This window comes from Saccopteryx leptura, chromosome 3, assembly GCF_036850995.1.
Source record: "Saccopteryx leptura isolate mSacLep1 chromosome 3, mSacLep1_pri_phased_curated, whole genome shotgun sequence".
In the NCBI taxonomy this organism is placed as follows: Eukaryota; Metazoa; Chordata; class Mammalia; order Chiroptera; family Emballonuridae; genus Saccopteryx; species Saccopteryx leptura.
Genome location: NC_089505.1, coordinates 123,937,510 through 123,957,548, shown reverse-complemented (window position 1 = coordinate 123,957,548; position 20,039 = coordinate 123,937,510). Strand labels below are relative to the sequence as shown.

General features: G+C 34.9%; 1 protein-coding gene across 1 annotated transcript in view; it reads left to right on the top strand.

The window, feature by feature from the left end:
* Positions 1 to 20,039, top strand: part of AGBL4 (AGBL carboxypeptidase 4) — a 1,215,313-nt gene that overhangs the window by 198,931 nt on the left and 996,343 nt on the right. Inside the window, exon 3 of the mRNA XM_066376234.1 lies at positions 17,556 to 17,680. Coding sequence (XP_066232331.1) covers positions 17,556 to 17,680 — 125 coding nt within the window. The remainder of the gene's footprint in view (positions 1 to 17,555; positions 17,681 to 20,039) is intronic.

Here is a 20,039-nt window from a genome sequence, read left to right as displayed (position 1 = left end):
GCTTATACCTCATAAGTTGGAATAAGAAGAAAACTAAGTGAACTAATGTCAATGAGAGAGGGAGAGAGAATGGAAATAACATTTAAATTCTAGGTATCCATCCCTGAGCTCCTTACCATTGTGCTGCTTTCTGGAGTTTTTCTTTGTTTCTGAGAGCTTCTAGTTTTTGCTCAACTGGTATTGAGTTTCTGTCACTTGCAACTCAAAAAGACTTGAGCTTTGCATTCATTCAGTCAAAAAGATAAGTGAAGGCCCTGACCGGTTGGCTCAGTGGTAGAGCGTCGGCCTGGCGTGCGGATGTCCCAGGTTCGATTCCCAGCCAGGGCACACAGGAGAAGTGCCCATCTGCTTCTCCACCCCTCCCCCTCTCCTTCCTCTCTGTCTCTCTCTTCCCCTCCAGCAGCCGAGGCTCCATTGGAGCAAAAGATGGCCCGGGCGCTGGGGATGGCTCCTTGGCCTCTGCCCCAGGAGCTAGAGTGGCTCTGGTCACGACAGAGCGAAGCCCGGGATGGGCAGAGCATCGTCCCCTGGTGGGCGTGCCGGGTGGATCCTGGTCGGGCGCATGCGGGAGTCTGTCTGCCTCCCCGTTTCCAGCTTCAGAAAAATACAAATAAAAAATAAATAATAAATAAATAAATAAAATAAAAAAAGATAAGTGAATTCTATATGTAAGTCTGTTACAATCCCCTTCTTTTCATTCACACTGCCCTGCTTTGGTTTAGGCCTCCATCCCCACATCCTAGGGCTCTGCTGCTGCTCCCAGCCCCGCCTGCCAGTTATTCCTCTACTCTACTGACTATAATTCTTCAGAATTTTCATCACATTTAATTTTCTGTTTAATTTTCTTTAATGGCACCTCTGTCCAAATTTCTAGGCCTGGCTTATAAATTCCTTTAAAATCTGACTACTTCTTCTCCTATCATTTTTTCCTGTATATTCTATGCACTAGCCACACAAATAAATTGCCACTTTTTAATATGCCAGTCTATTTCCCATTCTGTGATTTTTGTGCACATTTTCCCCTTCTGCCTTCCTCAAGGCCCAACTGTATTAATCTGGTAAACTTCTATTACTCTTTAAAGCTCAAATGTTCCTCATATAGAATACCATATTTTTCGCTCCATAAGATGCATTTTTCCCCAAAAAAAAGTGGAGGGGAAAATGCCTGTGCGTATTATGGAGCAAAAAATACAGTATTTTATTAAATATTTTCACACACTATTTGGTTCAGAATATTTTTTTCTTATTTTCAAGCTTTCTTTACTAAGCTTTCAAGCTTTCTCATTTTCCTCCTTAAAACCCTAGGTGTGTCTTATGGTCAGGTGCGTTGTATGGAGTGAAAAATACGATACTCATTTCCCCACTGGTGATATTATGCTTCATTTTATTTATAGTAACTTCCTAATAGTCTCTTTCCTGATCTCTATCAGCTTCTGCACTCTGAGCTGTGACTATGAAACTCTTAGTCATCCTTGTGTATCAGGCACTCAGTAGGACACTTTGTTTCCTTCCTCAGAGACCACCTATCTAGAGCATGTAGAGCAGTGGTAGTCAACCCTACCGCCCACTAGTGGGCATTCCAGCTTTCATGGTGGGCGGTAGCAGAGCAACCAAAGTATAAATAAAAAGATTTAACTATAGTAATTTGTTTTATAAAGATTGATTCTGCCAAACTTAGCGAAAATCTGACATAAAGTACTTGGTAAATAATTATTATTATATGCTTTAACTTGCTATAACTCTGCTTTATAAATTTTATAAAGTAAAGTTACTTCCCTACTTTATAAATCACCATTACTGTGGAATCGGTGGGCGGTTAGAAAATTTTACTACTAACAGAGATACAAAAGTGGGCGGTAGGTATAAAAAGGTTGACTACCCCTGGACTGTAGATCATTGTTCAGCAAATATTTACTTCTTTTATCCTCTGACTGTAGGTGGGGTAAACTGCCTTGCTTTTTGATTTCTGGCTTTGTAACTTGATCTTCTATGGTCAGGGAATGTTAATGGATATGACTTCAATAGTGGCCTTCAACATGCTTTGTCTAGTTTGGCTTGGCTTTAGCATGCTGGTGATTTGCCATGAGAACAGGTAGCTGAGAAATATGTGAACATACCTTGCTGTAACATCAGGGCTAAAGCCAACCCCAACCTACCTGCGGCCTAAAGCAGAGTGCTCAGCCCAGTGTAGATTCACCTAACCACAACCTGTAAACCTATGAGCTTAAAAATAAATGTTTATTGTCATAAAACAATGGAGATGTGAGGTAATGTTTTGCTATTACATTAATGATACTTTTTCATTTTATAGATTTGAAAAGAACTGTAGCCAATAAAGTTGTGACCTGAACTCAGCAAGCATTTATTAACACTTGCTCAGCTTAAAGTGCTCTATTAAATATTATGGGAATGATGTTGTGGGAGTGGCAAAGATTAATTCAGAGCTAATGTAAACATTAGCAGAGAGCCTCACAAATACAGAAACTTCACATGATGAAGCTCATTATATTCTGAAAAGAGAAGAAAAAGCTGGTTTGCTAGGAAAATAATAAAAGCAAGTGCTTTTCTCCTCTTCCTTTTCTTTTGATTCTAAGTGTCTTAGTCTACTCAGACTACCATAACAAAATACTCATAGACTGCATGGCTTAAACAACAGAAATTTATTTTCTCACAGTTTTGGAAACTGTAAAACCCAGATCGAAGTGCCAAAGTTCCAGTGGGATTCAGCCTTTGGTGAGAGTTCTCTTTCTGGCTTGTGGATATCCCACTTCTCACTATGTCCTCACATGGTGTTTCCTTGGTATGTGTATAAAAGGAAGGAGAGAAAAAGGGAATAGAGAGGGATGGAGTGAGGGAGGGAGTGAGGGAGGGAGAGAGAACGCCCTAGCCTTGTGGTGTCTCCTTATAAGGACACTAATTCTATCATATCAAGGTTCCACTCCTATGACTTCATTTAACCTTCATTGCCATTTATTTATTTATTTATTTATTTATTCATTCATTCATTCATTCATTCATTTTACAGAGGGGGGGGGATGATCAGGAAGCATTAACTCCCATATGTGCCTTGACCAGACAAGTACAGGGTTTCAAACCGGCAACCTCAGCGTCCCAGGTCGATGCTTTATCCACTGCACCACCATAGGTCAGGCTCATTACCTTCTTAAATGCACTGTCTCCAAGTTCAGTACAGACACATTGCGGGATCGATTTTCAATGACTTTGACAGAGTTGGGGCACATTTAGTTCATAACACTAAGTACAAGAATAGCCTACTTTCATCCTGTAAACTAGATTAAGTTCTCTTATTGATACTTCTATGATACTAGGAATATATCTCTTCTTTATAGCTCTTATCATATTGGAAATGATTCAATTAATGTTTATATTCTCTACGAGAGAGAGAGAGAGAGGATGGGGGCTATGCCTGTATTGTTCACTGTCATAACCATAGCAATATTTTTATTTTGACCTATAACTTATATTCAATAAATATTTAAGTGAATATTTCATTAAAGATAGAAGTTGGTTAGTTTACTTTCCAAATAAGAGAATTAAGACATTTCATATATAACTTTTATGCACTTTCATGAAGTTCTTGAACATTTCCATTAGAAATAACAAAGGACAGTAATTCACACTATTTTGCGTCTAGAGTGGAATTTCTTTCATGAATCATACCATTCAATCCTCCTCCTTCTTTGGGCTACTTGCTGAGAACACTAAAGTTCCAAAGAAAAACACCAACCAGGAAGCTAAATGTTGCCTTATTCCTAGTTGGGAAAGACAATAAGAAATCTCTTACCCCTCATTTCTACTCGACCCTCAATCCACTGACTGACAAAATCTGAACTGAAGAGTAAGCACAGTTGACTCTGAGGCTTAGACATGGAAGCCTATTGCTTCTTCTTCACTGAATTTCTGCTGGTTCCTACTCATGTAGAAGACACTGTGTACACAAGACCTACTTAGTAAATGAAAGCTGAACTTTAAGGAGGTTAAATTAATACTTTTCCGAAGCTGCAGAGCTTAGTGAGTGGTAGAGCAAAGACTCGAAACCCTGTCTGTCTGATTCACTGCTGGAGTCTTCATCCACTTTATCATGTGATAGTCATGATAAATGAGGAATAAAGAAAGTAATATGAGAAGATGATGGGGAAATAATAATTTTTGAAAATCATCTTGGAAGAGGTTGTGGTTGAGCCAGGCTTTGGAGACTTCAGTGAAATGGCATAGATGATGAGAGGGCTCCAAACTATGGGAATAACTTAAATACATGTGCAAGACAGGATGGTTGTGGAGCAGTGAATACATCTGTGTATTAAAAAAGCAGGAACTCCAATGACAGATGAAGTTACACAGGTATATAAGTGCCAAACTGTAGAGGCTTTTTGTGGCAGGCTAATTTCACCTTTCATTCTTTAGGTACTAGAAAAGCCATCAAAGGCAGCTCTCTGGAAATCAGATCATAGGCGAGTGGAGGTTTTGATCTGGTTAGATCCAATAGGCATGAAGATCACTTAGGAGTCTGTTGCTACAGACTGAGTAAGAGAAGATTGAGAAGGAAGAGAAGGTGATGTGAGAATCTGTCAGTTACAGTAGATGGTAATCCTATCATAAGCTCAAGATCACAAAGGTAATCAATGATAGATCCAGAGCTATAACCAGGTCTTCTGGTTGCCTTTCTAATCAATAGTCCATCCACTTAAATATATGTGCCAGAAAGCATATTTAATTTTTAAAGAAGAATGACTTTGAAAATGTCAGTCCACCTTCAAAACTCTATATTTATTTATTATTGAATGGTGAGGTATAAAGTTTTAATTATTCATCATGTATGCAATGTTTAATTGCTGGTTAATGGATCCTAATATAATTCAAGGAAATATCTTTGTTTACTTGGAAAATCAATTTCTGTAGGTGCAGATGAAAATATGCTCTCAACTCCATGAGTCGTACTACAATTCTGTTTCTTTTTCTTTTTTCATTTTTTTGTTTTCTTTTTTTCTACAGTTCTATTTCTTAATGCCACAGAAACCCAGGGCTAGAAGCAAGAACCATTCTAAGTCAAGTATGGCCTGAAGCTTATATACTTTTAGAGGGTCTTCTTTAAGAAAAATTGTACAAAATTATGAATATAAAATTATGTCTTCAGAATAAGAAAGAATATCACAACAAATTACTGGCACCTTAGGAATTCAGGGCTCTTTCTGCTGCTGTCCCTTGGTGCGTTTACCAGAAAGGCTTCAGAGCAGTGCAGCCTTGCCTTTCCTTTTCCCCATCGTCTCCGCAGCTAACTCCCAGCCTTCAGGGGGCCCTTGCATGCGAGAAACCGCAAAGCTTAAGCTTCATTTGCTTGACATTAAATCCACCTCTGGTTAGAAGAAATCCTTGATTATTTAGTCCAAACCTCCTAAGTAATCATCCGACCCTTTCTTTAAATTCTGGTTTGATGATGAACTCACATCGAAGTTGGGCTCACTGTTTTATTACTGAAAGGAAATTTCAGTAATACTGTTTTTCATAAATGTGACTGTTTGGCCCCTTCTTTCCCATGAAAGTTAATCAAGCATTTGAATAAAATTATCAAGTGGGGAACAAGTGTTTATTCCTTGACATACACCTGTGGATTCCTTCCGCTCCCTGCTTCATGTGGTTCCTCATCAATTCTTGCCTGACCCATTGCAATATACTTCTTTGTATTATTACTACATATTTCTATCTCAAGCTTTTTTTATGTCTACTTTTATCCTTAAACTTTTCCTAGATACATCTTTTAAAAACTGAAATCTGTGTAAAATCTTCCAATGTCTTCCATTTCCTTATCTAATGCACCTCTTCAGCCTCCTGCCCTGACCGCCTTGCATTATTGGGCCCTGGCTATACTGGCAATTCCCTGGCCTGGTCTCCTGCCTCATAGCTCTGTGCACTTCCACATGATGTTCTTTCTGCCTTCTCCCACTTAACCAGGGGTCCCCAAACTTTTTACACAGGGGGCCAGTTCACTGTCCCTCAGACCGTTGGAGGGTGGACTATAAAAAAAAACTAAGAACAAATCCCTATGCACACTGCACATATCTTATTTTAAAGTAAAAAAACAAAACGGGAACAAATACAATATTTAAAATAAAGAACAAGTAAATTTAAATCAACAAACTGACCAGTATTTTAATGGTAACTATGGACCTGCTTTTGGCTAATGAGATGGTCAATGTCTGGTTCCATATTTGTCACTGCTAGCCGTAACAAGTGATATGATATGCTTCTGGAGCCGTGACATGTGCGCCCGGTGTCACCGGAAGTAGTACTGTACCTGCACGCCACCGCGCTTTGCGCCACTGCCACATACAGTACTCCAGGAGCACAGGACCTGTGCTCCTCTCACTGACCACCAATGAAAGAGGTGCCCTTTCTGGAAGTGCAGCGGGGGTGGATAAATGGCTTCAGGGGGCCGGATGCCGCAGGCTGGCCTGTAGTTTGGGGACCCCTGCACTTAACATTTGCAAGTCTTCTATTCATCCTTCAAGCATAACTTGTCTCACATCTGTTGATGCTTTGCCAGTCTTGCAACCCCAACTAGGGTTAGGCTTCTCACTTTTATACCCCTATAGCACCTTTTGCATATCTTGACTATAATTCTTACCCTGTTTTATTATAACTAGTTATTCATCAGTTTCCCTCTTTTATTCCTGTTCACTACTTCTGTGCAATAAGATTTGTTCTCGCTTCTCAGCATGTATCATCTCATTTACTCCTTAAAACAACTTACCGAGTTTACAGTTGGAACATTTGAGACACAGTATCTATCCCAAGGCCACACAGTATGGAGTTAGGGCTGTGATGTGAACCCAGTCTTATTCTAGAATCTGTGCTCTTAGCCAACTGTTCTATACTAACAAGTTAGTATCTCCAGTGAATAGCAGATTTCCTGCTACATAACAGGTGCTCAGTGAACATTTGGTTATTGATGCAAAGGGACATAAGTTTTCTTTAGCTTCTTTTGGTAGCCAAATCGTATTTATTGCATTGCTGTGTTGGGAGATACTTATTGCTGGTTTCAGTATTTCTTTCTATTTTATTCTTAGAGAGAGTGTATTTTTCAGGATATTTATGCAATAAAATGCATTTCTCCAACTTTTTCTTACTTTCAGCCTTTTCTTCAGGAAGGGCTAATTACGATTCTGCATTGTCATTGTTGGTGATTATTTAAATGTAGAGGCAGCTATAATGTAAGATGACTGTATTGATTTCTGTACCTTTGCCTTCCTACTCTTCTTTTGATCAGGTAAATGCACAGCTTTAAAAGCTCCTTTTTTTTTTTTTAATGGTGATCCAAAGAATGTTTCCAGGAAAAAATGGATCTACTGAAAAAAAGGGAGATATACTCCATTAGGGAAGCAGGTACCATTTAGTAAACTGCCCTACCCAGGGCTCTACATGGTATCCAGAGAGAAGTCATCTCTTCTACCTGGAAGAGAATTTAGCTTTCTGAGAGGATCTTCCCAGCCTCACTACTGGAATCACTGTGGTTCCTTTTCTATGGAAGATGCAATTTTAAAATGAATAGGCTGGGCTGACTGAGAAAGTTGTGTGACCTTCGCTAATTTTCCAGCATATTGAGGTTCTTATTTTTCTTCTTTATTTCCAAGGGTTTCTCATTTTTACTATTCCAGGAGTACTCACTGTATGATTTGGGTTTCCTTCTTTCAAAGAATCATATAACAAAGAGGCGGCAGAGAGAGTCAATTGCAAGGACACCTGAATCCCAATTCACCAGTTCCAGTGAGCATTTTAATTCAGAATATTAGTTACAATTTGTTCCTTGTCTATTTCCTAGATAACTTAAGATATTCTTCAATTTAAAATTTCTTATGTAATATAAGATGTCTGAAGGAAAAAAGTAAATTAATTAAAAGCCATTTAAAAAGCAGAAAGAAAAATACATTTTTGTATAATTTTTTTTCTTTTTGAAAACAGAAAGCCTATATATTTCTCTGTAGAGGGATGTTTATGAGGGGGAGCTTTTTTATATTCCTGAAATAGGGAAGAAAATTTGGCCAAAAAGAAAAAAAGAAAATAAGTACCTCATTATTCTGAAAACCAAGTGAACTGTACAACATAAGTTTTATATAAAGAAAATAAGCCAACATGTAGAGATCAATCAAGTACATAGGCTATTTTAGTTATTGACTTCTTAAAATAACTGTCAGTGGACAAACACAGAAAAATATAGTTTTTTACAACTTTAAAGATCCATTCTTGGAAATCCTTATGCCTTTTTGGGGACCAGTTATGTCTGTACTGTAGATGTAACAATAATTCCTGCACAAGATCCTGTGATGTTCTTCTGGGACTTTCTTTACCAGAGCACTTAATGCTTTGAATTTAAATGATTCACTTGTGTAGTTATTGTTCCAGCTTGACTATAAGCTCCATGAAAACAGGGACTGATTTATTTATGTTTGCATTCCCAGGGCCCCGCACAAGGTCTGGACCAGACAGAGACCTCCAGCATGTTGCCAAAATGTCTGTCGTTTATACTACTTAACAACTTAGAGAGTTTACTTTTATTTGTACATTTATTCAACAGATGTTTATTGAGTACATAGTTTGGGCGAGGCACTATGACAGGTGCTGGAGATACAACAGTATGCAAAACAGAAAAATATTTCTGAGTTTACATTCTTACCAGAGGAGATAAAAATAAACAATACTCCTAGTAAATAGGTAAATTTTATGGTATGCTTGAATGAGGTGAGGGTTGTGGGAAATCAGGGCAAGTGAGAGGAATCAGAAATGTGGGAAAAGAGTATTTTGCAATATTAAATATGGTAGTCTGGTTGGGCTCATTGAGGAAATGAAATCTGACCAAAATCTTGAAAGAGTTTGGGGAGACATCTATGTTGAAATGTGGGTAACAAGTTTAGAGAGGGATTTTAAGGATTGCAAATCCCTTAAAGATGCATGTCTGATATATAAGAGAAATAGTAAGGAGGCCAAGTGGTGTGAACATAGTAGGAGATGAGGTCACACAGGTGAAAGGGGGACAGATTATATAGAATATTTTAAAAGCTTTGGGTTTTACTCTGAATGAAATACTAAATCCTTACTGGATTTTGAAAACTGTGTGACATGATTTCTTATGTTTTAGAAAGATTCTTTTGTCCTGAGAGTAGAATATAGGGGGACCAAAAGGAGAAGAGTTAGGAATAATTCAGGTGGGAGAAGATATTGACTTGGATTAAATGATATCTGCAGAGGTAATGAGAAATGGCTAGATTCTAGATATATTTGAAAGGATTCCTGAATCGATTAGTTAGTCAATATGACAGTAAGAGAAGACCCAGGTCAACTCTAATGTTTTGAGGCTTAAGCACTGACTAGGTAATTTATATACATGATCTTATTTAATTTTTATAATAATACTATAGATAAAATATTTTTATCTCCTTTGGACAGACAAGAAAACCGAGGTCTAGATCAGTTAGGAAATTTGCCTCCAAACTTCAAAATTAGTAAGTGGCAGGGTGAGGGCTGAAATCTTTTCTGTCTAACCTGGAGGCTTATGCTCTTTCTAATACATAAGAGCAGAATAGATGGTCTCTCCTAAAATTTGTAATTGTGGCCTTTTCTCTCAGTTTTTTGTTTTAAATTTCCATGTGTTGCTTGACTCAGTGCCATCCTGCGAAAATGAAAAATTAATATAAAAAGTGGGTATAGGCCAGTAGTGACTGGAAGAAACTAATACAAGACTCCAAATCCCTGCAGCATCATGCCCTTGATACTGACAGCATAGGGATATTTTTAGGTAAAGCTCCAATGTAGGTGAGCTTAAAATAGAAAACTATAAAATACACCAGGAAACAATCTAGTGTTCATGGAAGGCAGCAAACTCAATAAATACTAAAATTAAAGATATGAATTCCCAGATTCAGGAAATACAACAATTCCTAAAATAAATAAATAAATATAAATAAGTAAGACTAAATTTTTCACTTCTCCTTGATATGTAGCAGTGAAACTAGAATACTATAGATAAACAGAAGTTCTTAAGAACAACTAGGGAAGAAGGATACTTTAAGAGGAGTGACAGTCCTAAGGTTCTTGAATTTTGAGTAGAGATATTTGAATTTATACTTTGTTATGTCAACTATTGATCTTAGAAAAATTTAAGTATTTATGACTACTAGAACAGAAATAGAATGAAAACTTCCAAATTGGCATAGAGAAAGAAAATAAATAAAGAAAATCTGACTTAGTGGAAGAGAAGATAGAAGCATAACATCGAATAGAATAATTATGAAAAACAAGATGATAAAAACTCTTGCAGGAATTGGATGTAAATGTAAATGGACTGTATTTCCCAGTTTAAATACAAAAATATCAGATTGGATTAAAGCAGCGGTTCTCAACCTGTGGGTTGTGACCCCGGCGGGGGTCGAACGACCAAAACACAGGGGTCGCCTAAAGCTATCGGAAAATACATATTAATATAGAAGTTAATACATATAATTTGGCAATTTGATGAGTGTTTGTCACATAGTAAATACTTGGTAATTATTAGCTGTTAATATTTATTTAAAATTAACAGACTTTTCTGAGCAGAAATTTTACATTGTTTCATCTTTGTATATGAATTCATATTTTCTTTTCACTTATTCCACAGAATTATCCTAAAGTACTATTTGTATATATTTTTTCTTTAAAGTCTTTTATTGGTGACTTTATTATGCCTCTGCTCTAGATATGTAACTATTAAAAAGACTTATTTTTCATAACTTAGAAGCTACAGAGGGAAAAACATTCTTTTAAAATAAATTATTACATCTATAATTAATATATAATCGATTACAAATAAGTGTAATGCTATTTTTGATAGTTGTTAAACATAAAAATAAAATTATTAAAATATATTTCAATTAAAGTGAATTAAATTATTCTTCCCTTTTTTTTCTTTGGTAGTCATTCTAATGATGTGTAGTGGTATCTTATCATGGTTTAAATTTGTATTTTCTTGATTTAGCATCTTTTATGTGTTTAGCATCTTTTATGTGCTTTTTGACTACACATATCTTTTTTTTTGTTAAGTGTCTGCTCATTTTCTCATGTCGTTGTTTGTACTAATAATGATTTGTAGAGCTCTTTGTATATTCTGAATACAAGTTCTTTGTTAATGTGACAAATATCTTTTCCCAGTCTATTGCACTACTTTTTATTTTTAATGGTGTCTTTCAAAGAGCTAAAGTTTTTGAAAAAATATTAATTGAGCAATTTTTTTTTACTATTTTATATTTTCTGTGTTTTTTTATGAGAAATCTTTGCTTAATCAAAGGCCACAAAGATTTTTCTTCTATGATTTTATGTACAGGTTTTATAATTTTAGGGTTTACATTTAGATCTCTGATTTATTTTGAGTTAATTTTAGTATATAATTTAAATAAGTGTTGATGTTTACTTTTAGCATAATTTGTTGGTACAATTTATTTTCACATTGAATTGCTTTGTAAGTCAATTGCTTTTATATGTGGGTCTGTTTTGGAACTCTGTTTCATTGATATATGTCTTTGAGTATCAAACTGTCTTGATAACTATAACATTTTAGCATATTTTTTACTTACTAATACTGTTTTGATTATACTAGGTTCCTTGTATTTTCATATATAATTAGAATGATCTCGTCAATGTCTATGCAAAAGCTGCTGGGATTTGATTGTGATTCTTTTGAATATGTATACATCAATTTGGGAGAAATGCTATCTTAACAATTTTTAGTCTTCTATTCATGAACATATGGCATATATTCCCATTTTATTTAAGTATTATTTAAATTCTCTCAGCAATATTTTGTAATATCCCATGTAAAAGACTTGGACATATGCAATTAGACTTATTTCTAGCTATTTTGTGTTTTGGTGTTACTGTAAATGGATTATTCAATTTTTATTTCCCATTTATCTGTTTGTAGTGGAGTTATTTGTCACTGGTACAATTGATTTTTGTATTTTCACTTTGTATCCTGTGACCTTACTATATTTTATTATCCTAATAATTATTAGTTAAAGCAGTTGTTCTGTAGATTTTCTGGGATTTTTTATATAAACAACATTATCATCTGTGGTAAGAACAACTTTATTTTTTTCTTTCCCAACTTGTGTGTCATTTGTTTTTCTTGCCTTATTGCTGTAGCTTGGTTCTCAGAATGATGTTCAATATATGTGATGAAAGTGGACATATTTCCATTATTCTTGATCTCAGGGAAAAGCAATTAAATTTTACACCATTAAGCATAGTGTTTGTTAGCTAGATGGTATGTTGAATTGTACATTTGAAATCTGTATGGCCATGTCAACCCAATAAATAAAGAAATAAATTAAAAAACCATGCCCCTCTGCTCCCGAAAAAGTAAACATCTCTTATCAGTATCAGAATGTTTTCTACTCTCCTTACTTTGAGGATTTCTTTTTTAATTGTGAATGCATTTTGGATTTTGTCAAATGTTTCTTCTGCATCTACTGGTACAATAATATATGGTTATTCTCCTTTATTCTGCTAATATAGTAAATTACATTGTTTGACCTTGCATCCTTTGGTTAAACCTTATTTACATTTATTTTGTTAAATTTATCCTAAATATTTTATATTTTGTGATGGTATTATAAATGAAATTGTTTTCTTAATCTTATTTTGAGCTTATTCATTATTAGTGTTTAAAGATACAATTGATTTTTGTACATTGATTTGCATCCTGCAACCTTGCTATATTTTTTAAGCTTAAATATTTTTGTTATGTGGATTTCTTAGGATTTTCTATAAAAAAGATTGTCATCTGCAAATAGATATAATTTACTTCAGTTCCTATATGAATACATTTTTAAAAATTTAAAAAAAAATTTATCTTGCCTACTTGCTCTGGCTAGAATCTCCTCACAACTTTGAATTGAAATAGTGAGAGCAAACATGCTTATCTTGTCCCTGATTTTAGGGGGAAAGCTTATAGCCTTTAACTATTAAGTATGCTGGTAGCTGTATTATTATTTTTTGGTTTCCCTTTCAATCATCAGTGGTTTTTTTTTTTATCACAAAAAGTGTCAAATTTTGTGAAATACTTTGTTCTGTACCTATTGAGATAATTATGTGTTTATTGTTCTTTATTAAGTGGTATGTTGCGTTTATTTATTTATTTATTTATTTATTTATTGCATTAATTTATTTTCATTTGTTGAACTAATACTGAATTTCTGATATATTCCACTTGTGATATATAATGATTTTTATATATTGCTGGATTTGATTTGCTAGTACATTGTTGAGTATATTTGGGTAATTGTTTGCAAGGGATATTGGTTAGTAGTTTTCTTGTGATGTCCTTGATTTTAGTATCAAAGTAATCCTGACCCCAAATAATTAATTTGGATGTATTCTCTTTTCTTCATTTTTTAGGGGAAAGGTTTTGCTAGTTATTGATATTAATTTTCCTTTAAAAGTTTTGTAGAATTTAGTAGTGCGTATAGATTTCTCCTTTTGAGATTTTTATAATTATTAAATCAGTACTGCTTTATGTTTATTCAGATATTAGTATTTCTCTTTAATTAATTTTGCTTGTGTCTTTCAAGAATTTTTTTCATTTCATCTAATTTGTTGGCATAATATTGGCCATAGCATGTCCTCTTTTTAATTCCTGATTTTGAAAATTTAAGTCCTTTCTCTCTCTCTCTCTCTCTCTCTCTCTTTAGTTAATACAGGTAAAGATTTGTCTATTTTGTTGATCACTTCAAAGGACAATTTTTGGTTTCATTGAATTTTCTCTATTATTTTTCTCTTCTCATTTATTTCTGCTCTTATCTTTAGTTTGTTTCTGACTTCTTTGAGTTTAATTCTTTTTTTGTTTGTTTTTTGTTTTGTTTTTTAGCTTCAGTAGGTGAAAGAGTAAGTTAGTGCCTAATGATCTTACTTTTTAAAAAGAAATATAGTGCTCTACAGTTATATGTTTCTTTGCAAGTACTGCTTGCTGTGCTTTCATAGCTTTGGTTTGTTGTGGTTTTGCTTTTCTTTATGCCAGGATATTTTCTAACTTTGCTTGTGATTTCCTATTGACCCTCTTGGGTGTTTAGGAATGTATTGTTTAATGTCCACATATTTTTTTATTTCTTAAATTTCCTGTTACTGATTTCTAATTTTCTTCATTTCATTTAAAGAACAGTCTTTACATGATTTCCTTCATGTTAAACTTATTCAAACTCTTTTTGTGCTCTATCTTATGACCTTTTCTGAAGAATATTTCTTGTGAACTTGAGAGGAATGTAAATATATTTTGCTGTTGTTGAGTTGTATGCCCTAGATATGTATGTTAATTCTAGTTGCTTTTGGTCAATTCTTGTGTTTTCTTCTTGATATTCTTTCTAATTGTTCTATTGTTGACTTATCTATTTTTCTTTTTATTGTGCCCATTTTCTTTATTTTGGGACTCTTGTTAGATGTATCTATATTATTGTTATGTCTTCTTGATGGATTGCCATTTTGCCATTATAAAATATCTATCTTTGTCTCCACTAACAGTTTTTGTCTTAAAGTGTTTTTCCTGATATTAATATATACATTCCTTTATTTCTGAGAAGTCAATAGTCATTCTTATTGATGTTCTTTTGTATGTATCATATTATGATTACTTTCCCTGCCTGCGTTCTGTTTTTGTTTGGTTTTTATTAGTTTATTATTATGCGACAAAGTTGAAATTTTTTCTATTTATCCTGTATGAGGTTTTTTGAAACTTAAGACATTTAAGTCTTTATAATTATATTTGGAAAAATTTTAATGTTACTCAAAAATATATTTTTTCTTCCATTCGTTCATTCTCTTTTTCTTCTGATGTGTCTTTTACATGTGTGTTAGAAAATTTAATACTATTCTACAGGTTTCTGGGGCTTTCTTCATTTTCTTTTGTTCATTTTTATTCAGTTTTTTCTTTCTGTTTTTCAGATTTTATGATTTTTTTTATTGATTCATCGAGTTCACTGACACTTTATCATTTCTAGTCTAGTGTTAAGCTCATTTAGTTCATTTTATATTTCAGTTATTTGTTTTTTACTTATAGTCTTTTATTTGATCCTTTTTAAAAGTTTTCATTTCCCTGATGAAATTTCCCGTTTGTTCACACATGGAAATTACACTTTAATTCTTTTAACATCTTTTCTTTTTGTTCTTTGACTATATATTTATTGATTAATTGATTTTATAGAGACAGAGAGAGAAAGGGGAAGAGGGAGAGAGAGAAGCATTCATTTGTTGTTTCACTTAGTTGTGCATTCATTGATCGCTTTCTGTATGTGCCCTGACCGAGAATTGAACGCGCAACCTTGGTGTTTTGGGATGATGCTCTGACTTTGACTATATTTATAATAGCCAGTTTAGAGTCTTTGTCTGCTAAATTGCACATCTGCTATCATTGTTGATATATATTGTTTTCTTCACTTCCTTAATTATGTGGTACATATATGTATATGTTTATATTGGTTATTATTGTTTTTTTTTCTTTTTTTAAAGATTGTATTTATGGATTTTTAAAAATTTTTATTTATTTATTTATTTATTTATTATTATTTTTTTTGTGTGTGTGTTTTTCTGAAGCTGGAAATGGGGAGAGAAAGTCAGACTCCCGCATGCGCCCCACTGGGATCCACCCGGCACGCCCACCAGGGGGCGACGCTCTGCCCACCAGGGGGCGATGCTCTGCCCCTCCGAGGTGTCGCTCTGTTGCAGCCAGAGCCATTCTAGCGCCTGGGGCAGAGGCCAAGAGAGAGTCAGAGAGGGACAGACAGGAAGGAAGAGAGATGAGAAGCATCAATTCTTCATTGCAGCACCTTAGTTGTTCGTTGATTGCTTTCTCATATGTGCCTTGACTGGGGGGCTACAGCAGACTGAGTGACCCTTTGCTCGAACCAGTAACCTTGGGCTCAAGCTGGTGAGCTTTGCTCAAACAAGATGAGCCTGCACTCAAACTGGCAACCTCAGGGTCTTGAACCTGGGTTCTCTGTATCCCAGTCCAACACTCCATCCACTGCACCACCACCCAGTCAGGCAGTGATTATTGCTGAAGGCCCCAGAGGGTAATTAATTTACCCATTTTTGCACAATAAGTCAATGGAGCTAGAATTTAAGTCTTCTAATTATAACACAATTGGTACTCAGAAAAACAAAACCAAAAAAATCGGTGCCAGTAGAACTAGTGAAAGAAATAAATTAAAACTTTTAAAGTTTGATTATGGGTGATTTTCTTTTCTTTTTGGATGAAGACACTAGAACTCTTTTTTTTTTTTTGGCTTGCGCATGAGAGAGAGAGATTTAAAGACAGAGACAGGAAAGGAGATAGAGGAGAAGCAGCAACTTGTAGTTGTGGCACTTGAGTTGTTCATTGATTGCTTTCTCATATATGCCTTGAGCCAGGGGCTCTAGCTGAGCCAGTGACCCTTTGTTCAAGCCAGCGACTTTGGGGTCAAGCCAGCAACCTTGGGGTCATGTTTATGATCCCAGGCTCAAGTTGGTGACTCTTAGTTCAAGCTGGTGAGCCCATGCTCTAGCTGAATGAGCCCATGCTAAAGCTGCTGACCTTGGGGTTTCCAACTGGGGCCCTTAGCATTCCAGGTCGACACCCTATCCACTATGCCACCACCTGGTCAGGCACCAGAACTCATTTTAAAGCAACATATTGCTGTACTCTTCAAGTGCAATACAATACTACTAACTTAATCCCTGGCTTTGTTGATGTCTAGAGTCACCTTTACTCTTCTTTAACTATTGATGATCTAGTTTGGGAATTCATTAAACTCTTTGATTTTTTATTCTATCCTACTATTAACATTTTGGGCAATTCACTTCTCATTTGAATATTAGAGAGAGGAGAGATAAATAATGGAATTCATATTTAAGTACATACAGATTTGATGAACTGTTCTATTATTGGAGAAAATGGAAGTTAATTTCTTGTTTTTTTGTGTGTGAATTTATCGTTATTTTTCTTACATAGTAAATACTAATTCTTTGTTTAAAGCCTTATTCTACTTTACATATTTTTAAACATGTTCTATAGAAGTTTGGAGATGTACCAAACACAGTACAAATGCATAGCCCCATTGCATTTGAAAGTTAAATAAAATCAAATTTATTAGAAGTAGCCTGCATACCATAAAGCTTAATACAGAATACTTAAGGTATTATCATCCTTGTGCTTTGAACTAGGAAACTGAAGTTTTGTTGTAATTCTTTTTGATTTATTGGATCTTGGCACATGCTCCATCTAACAATCTAATCTGTCAAAGACATAAACAGATCTGCTGGACCAAAAGAATGGAAGAGCGGCTTGCACCACAGCCTGGCCTCGCTGCAAACCGCTTACGCCAGGCTGCATTCGGAGTTGACAGCCTTAGAGATTGTGAATGCTGTACCTGTGAATACTGAGTGATGACAACTATTTCTGTCAGAGCTCCTAATAGTTAAATGTGTGTACCAGTGAACTGCATGAACTTCTATTAAAACCCAGTTCTCTTCATTTTTATTACCAGGTAACCTTGGACGGGTGGACCAGGTCTCTGAGTTTGAGTATGATTTGTTCATTAGGCCGGATACCTGTAATCCACGCTTTCGAGTATGGTTCAACTTTACTGTTGAAAACGTGAAAGAATCACAGGTGAGGAAAATAGTGGATTCCTACATTTTGGTTTTGGAAAGAAGATGATGCTTTTGTTTTATTTTAGGAGTATTATACAAGTAATTAAGATATTTGGAATGTATTGTTGTATATCTAAATAGTGATATAGTTTTCTTTCAAGAGATACAGATAAATAGGTGTAATATGCTGTTTTTTTTTTGTTATCTAAAGATTATTAAATAATACAAATAGATTATTTGAGAACCAAAAGTATTTTTTACCGATTGAAGCATTAGCTTGGTATGCTAGGCTTCCATGAAAAATATAGTAAGAAACCATAGGTGGTGACTATTATGTTTATTATGGTGTTTCTTCTCTATAAAACCTATACATTATTATATATTTTTTCACAGGACCTCAGTTTCAGAAAAAACTTTTCTTCTATACGATAAGATGTTTATATCTTTAAAACAATATGATTCTTGTAGCTCATTTTATTTTTCTTTCACTTTGGCTGGTGGAAAACTCAGAACCAATTTTACAGCTCTCTCTAAAGATTTTAGACAACTTTTTGCTTGTGTTCTGTGTACTGACTTTTTTTTTAAATCAGGTTATATTAATCTGTCTTTAACCATGATTTCATTACCTCTATTTGCATTTTCTAACAGTGTGTGATTGCATAATCCTTTTCAAATCTGTTTTGCATGGGAGAGCATGTTGATGAAAAGAGAATTCAATACATATGCTTTGAACAAACATTAATAAAAATCTAATCCTAAGAAATCAGCTATCCTTCTGTTATATTGAGACAGCTGATCATGGAAGGCTTTGCATGAACTTTGTATACATAGTGATATGATTCTTTTAAGCAATTGAAAGCCTAGTAAGCCTAGTGCTATAACCTAACCACTGCCTTCTACATTTGGGATCTTTTTTTTTTTTTTTTTAGTATATTTAGGAGAAATTGAGATGTTAATTTAATTTCCCATGTTAAGTTAATCTATCCTGTTTTCCTTTTTACCTTGTTGCTCACTCCTCTCTATTTCTCTCAACTGTAACTTGAATTGTGTGCCTGGCAATGGTCAGTGTCTGGAATTTAGGGACTCAGTCTTCCTTGTCACAGTGCTGTTCCTGGCATACTGGCTTCAGCAGAACAGAGATGTAGGGATAGCCATGTCACTTTACTACCAAGTCTTTTCATTTTCTTCAGCATCACTGACACAGGACTTGGTGCATGTAATGTTTACTGAAGTTTAGGGGCTAGCTGGAAGGAATTAAATATCAATATATGGGAGTGCTCTGAACGTTGTTAGCTAAATATGAATTATCTCAGTATTTTATAAGAAGTGGGGGGAAATGTTAAGCTTTGCACAGAGAGCTGTTTAAGTAAACTTTAATTCCTAGCTTTGCATCTTGGTTTTACTACTCTTCATGGAAAAAATCCTTTTTCAGTTTTTTTTTTCACATAGCGAGAATGACAATATTTTTCCTTTCCACGCACTTAGCTAAATCTATGCTTTACGTACAAGAGCTCTCCTAACCCTAGGATTATCCAGTTTGTTCCACCAGGACAATCAATAATTCTCAAAGTACATTTTCCAAAGTCTGTGTTATTGAGCCTTGAGACTATAACTCACAGCAGGAGGTTTAGCCAGAAGTACTAGACTGAGTCTTGGCACTCTAAGTTTGGGGCCCCTGTGAAGATATCTCTGCTATCATGTGGTAACCACACAACCTCTTATTCTTCTGTTGGTGTTCCTGTCTCATGTCATTCAGTAACTTATAATTGACACACACACATACACACACTACTGAAAAACAATAATTGTGAGACAATATAGTCCATTCATATGAAGTAAGGTAAATGTTTTCTTAAAAGGAGTGTTAATATGCCAGGATTTCTAAATTCACAAAGGGGATTACTCTTTCCCTCTTTATACACAGCTAAGTGCATCAGTCAGCTTGCCTTCAGCATCTGGGAATCCATGAACTCCTAAGGAATGAGACGTATTACTTTTCAAACAATAGCATTTTCTATTCTTATTATATATTGTGCTAAATAGAGACTTAGTGGAAAATCTGAAATTAAAGTATTTCTTTAATTTTGGGCCACATTCAATTCCCAGCCTAGTTTTTCTTTCACTGTAATCTTTCTAGAAAGAGTATCCTTATATAACTCCTGTGGAGGTCAGGGGAAGGGATGGGCGGTGAGATAACTAGAAAGTTAGGGAAAATTGGTTTCCTAAGTTATATGGCCCGAGAGTCATTTGGACATGTAGTTCACGCATTTCAAAGCTTCTTGTTCTCTGCTCCTCTAGTTTGCTTACAGATATGTTTTTGTTGTTGTTGTTTAAAATGTTCTTTCTAGAGTGTTAAAATATTCATATTTCATGTTAAA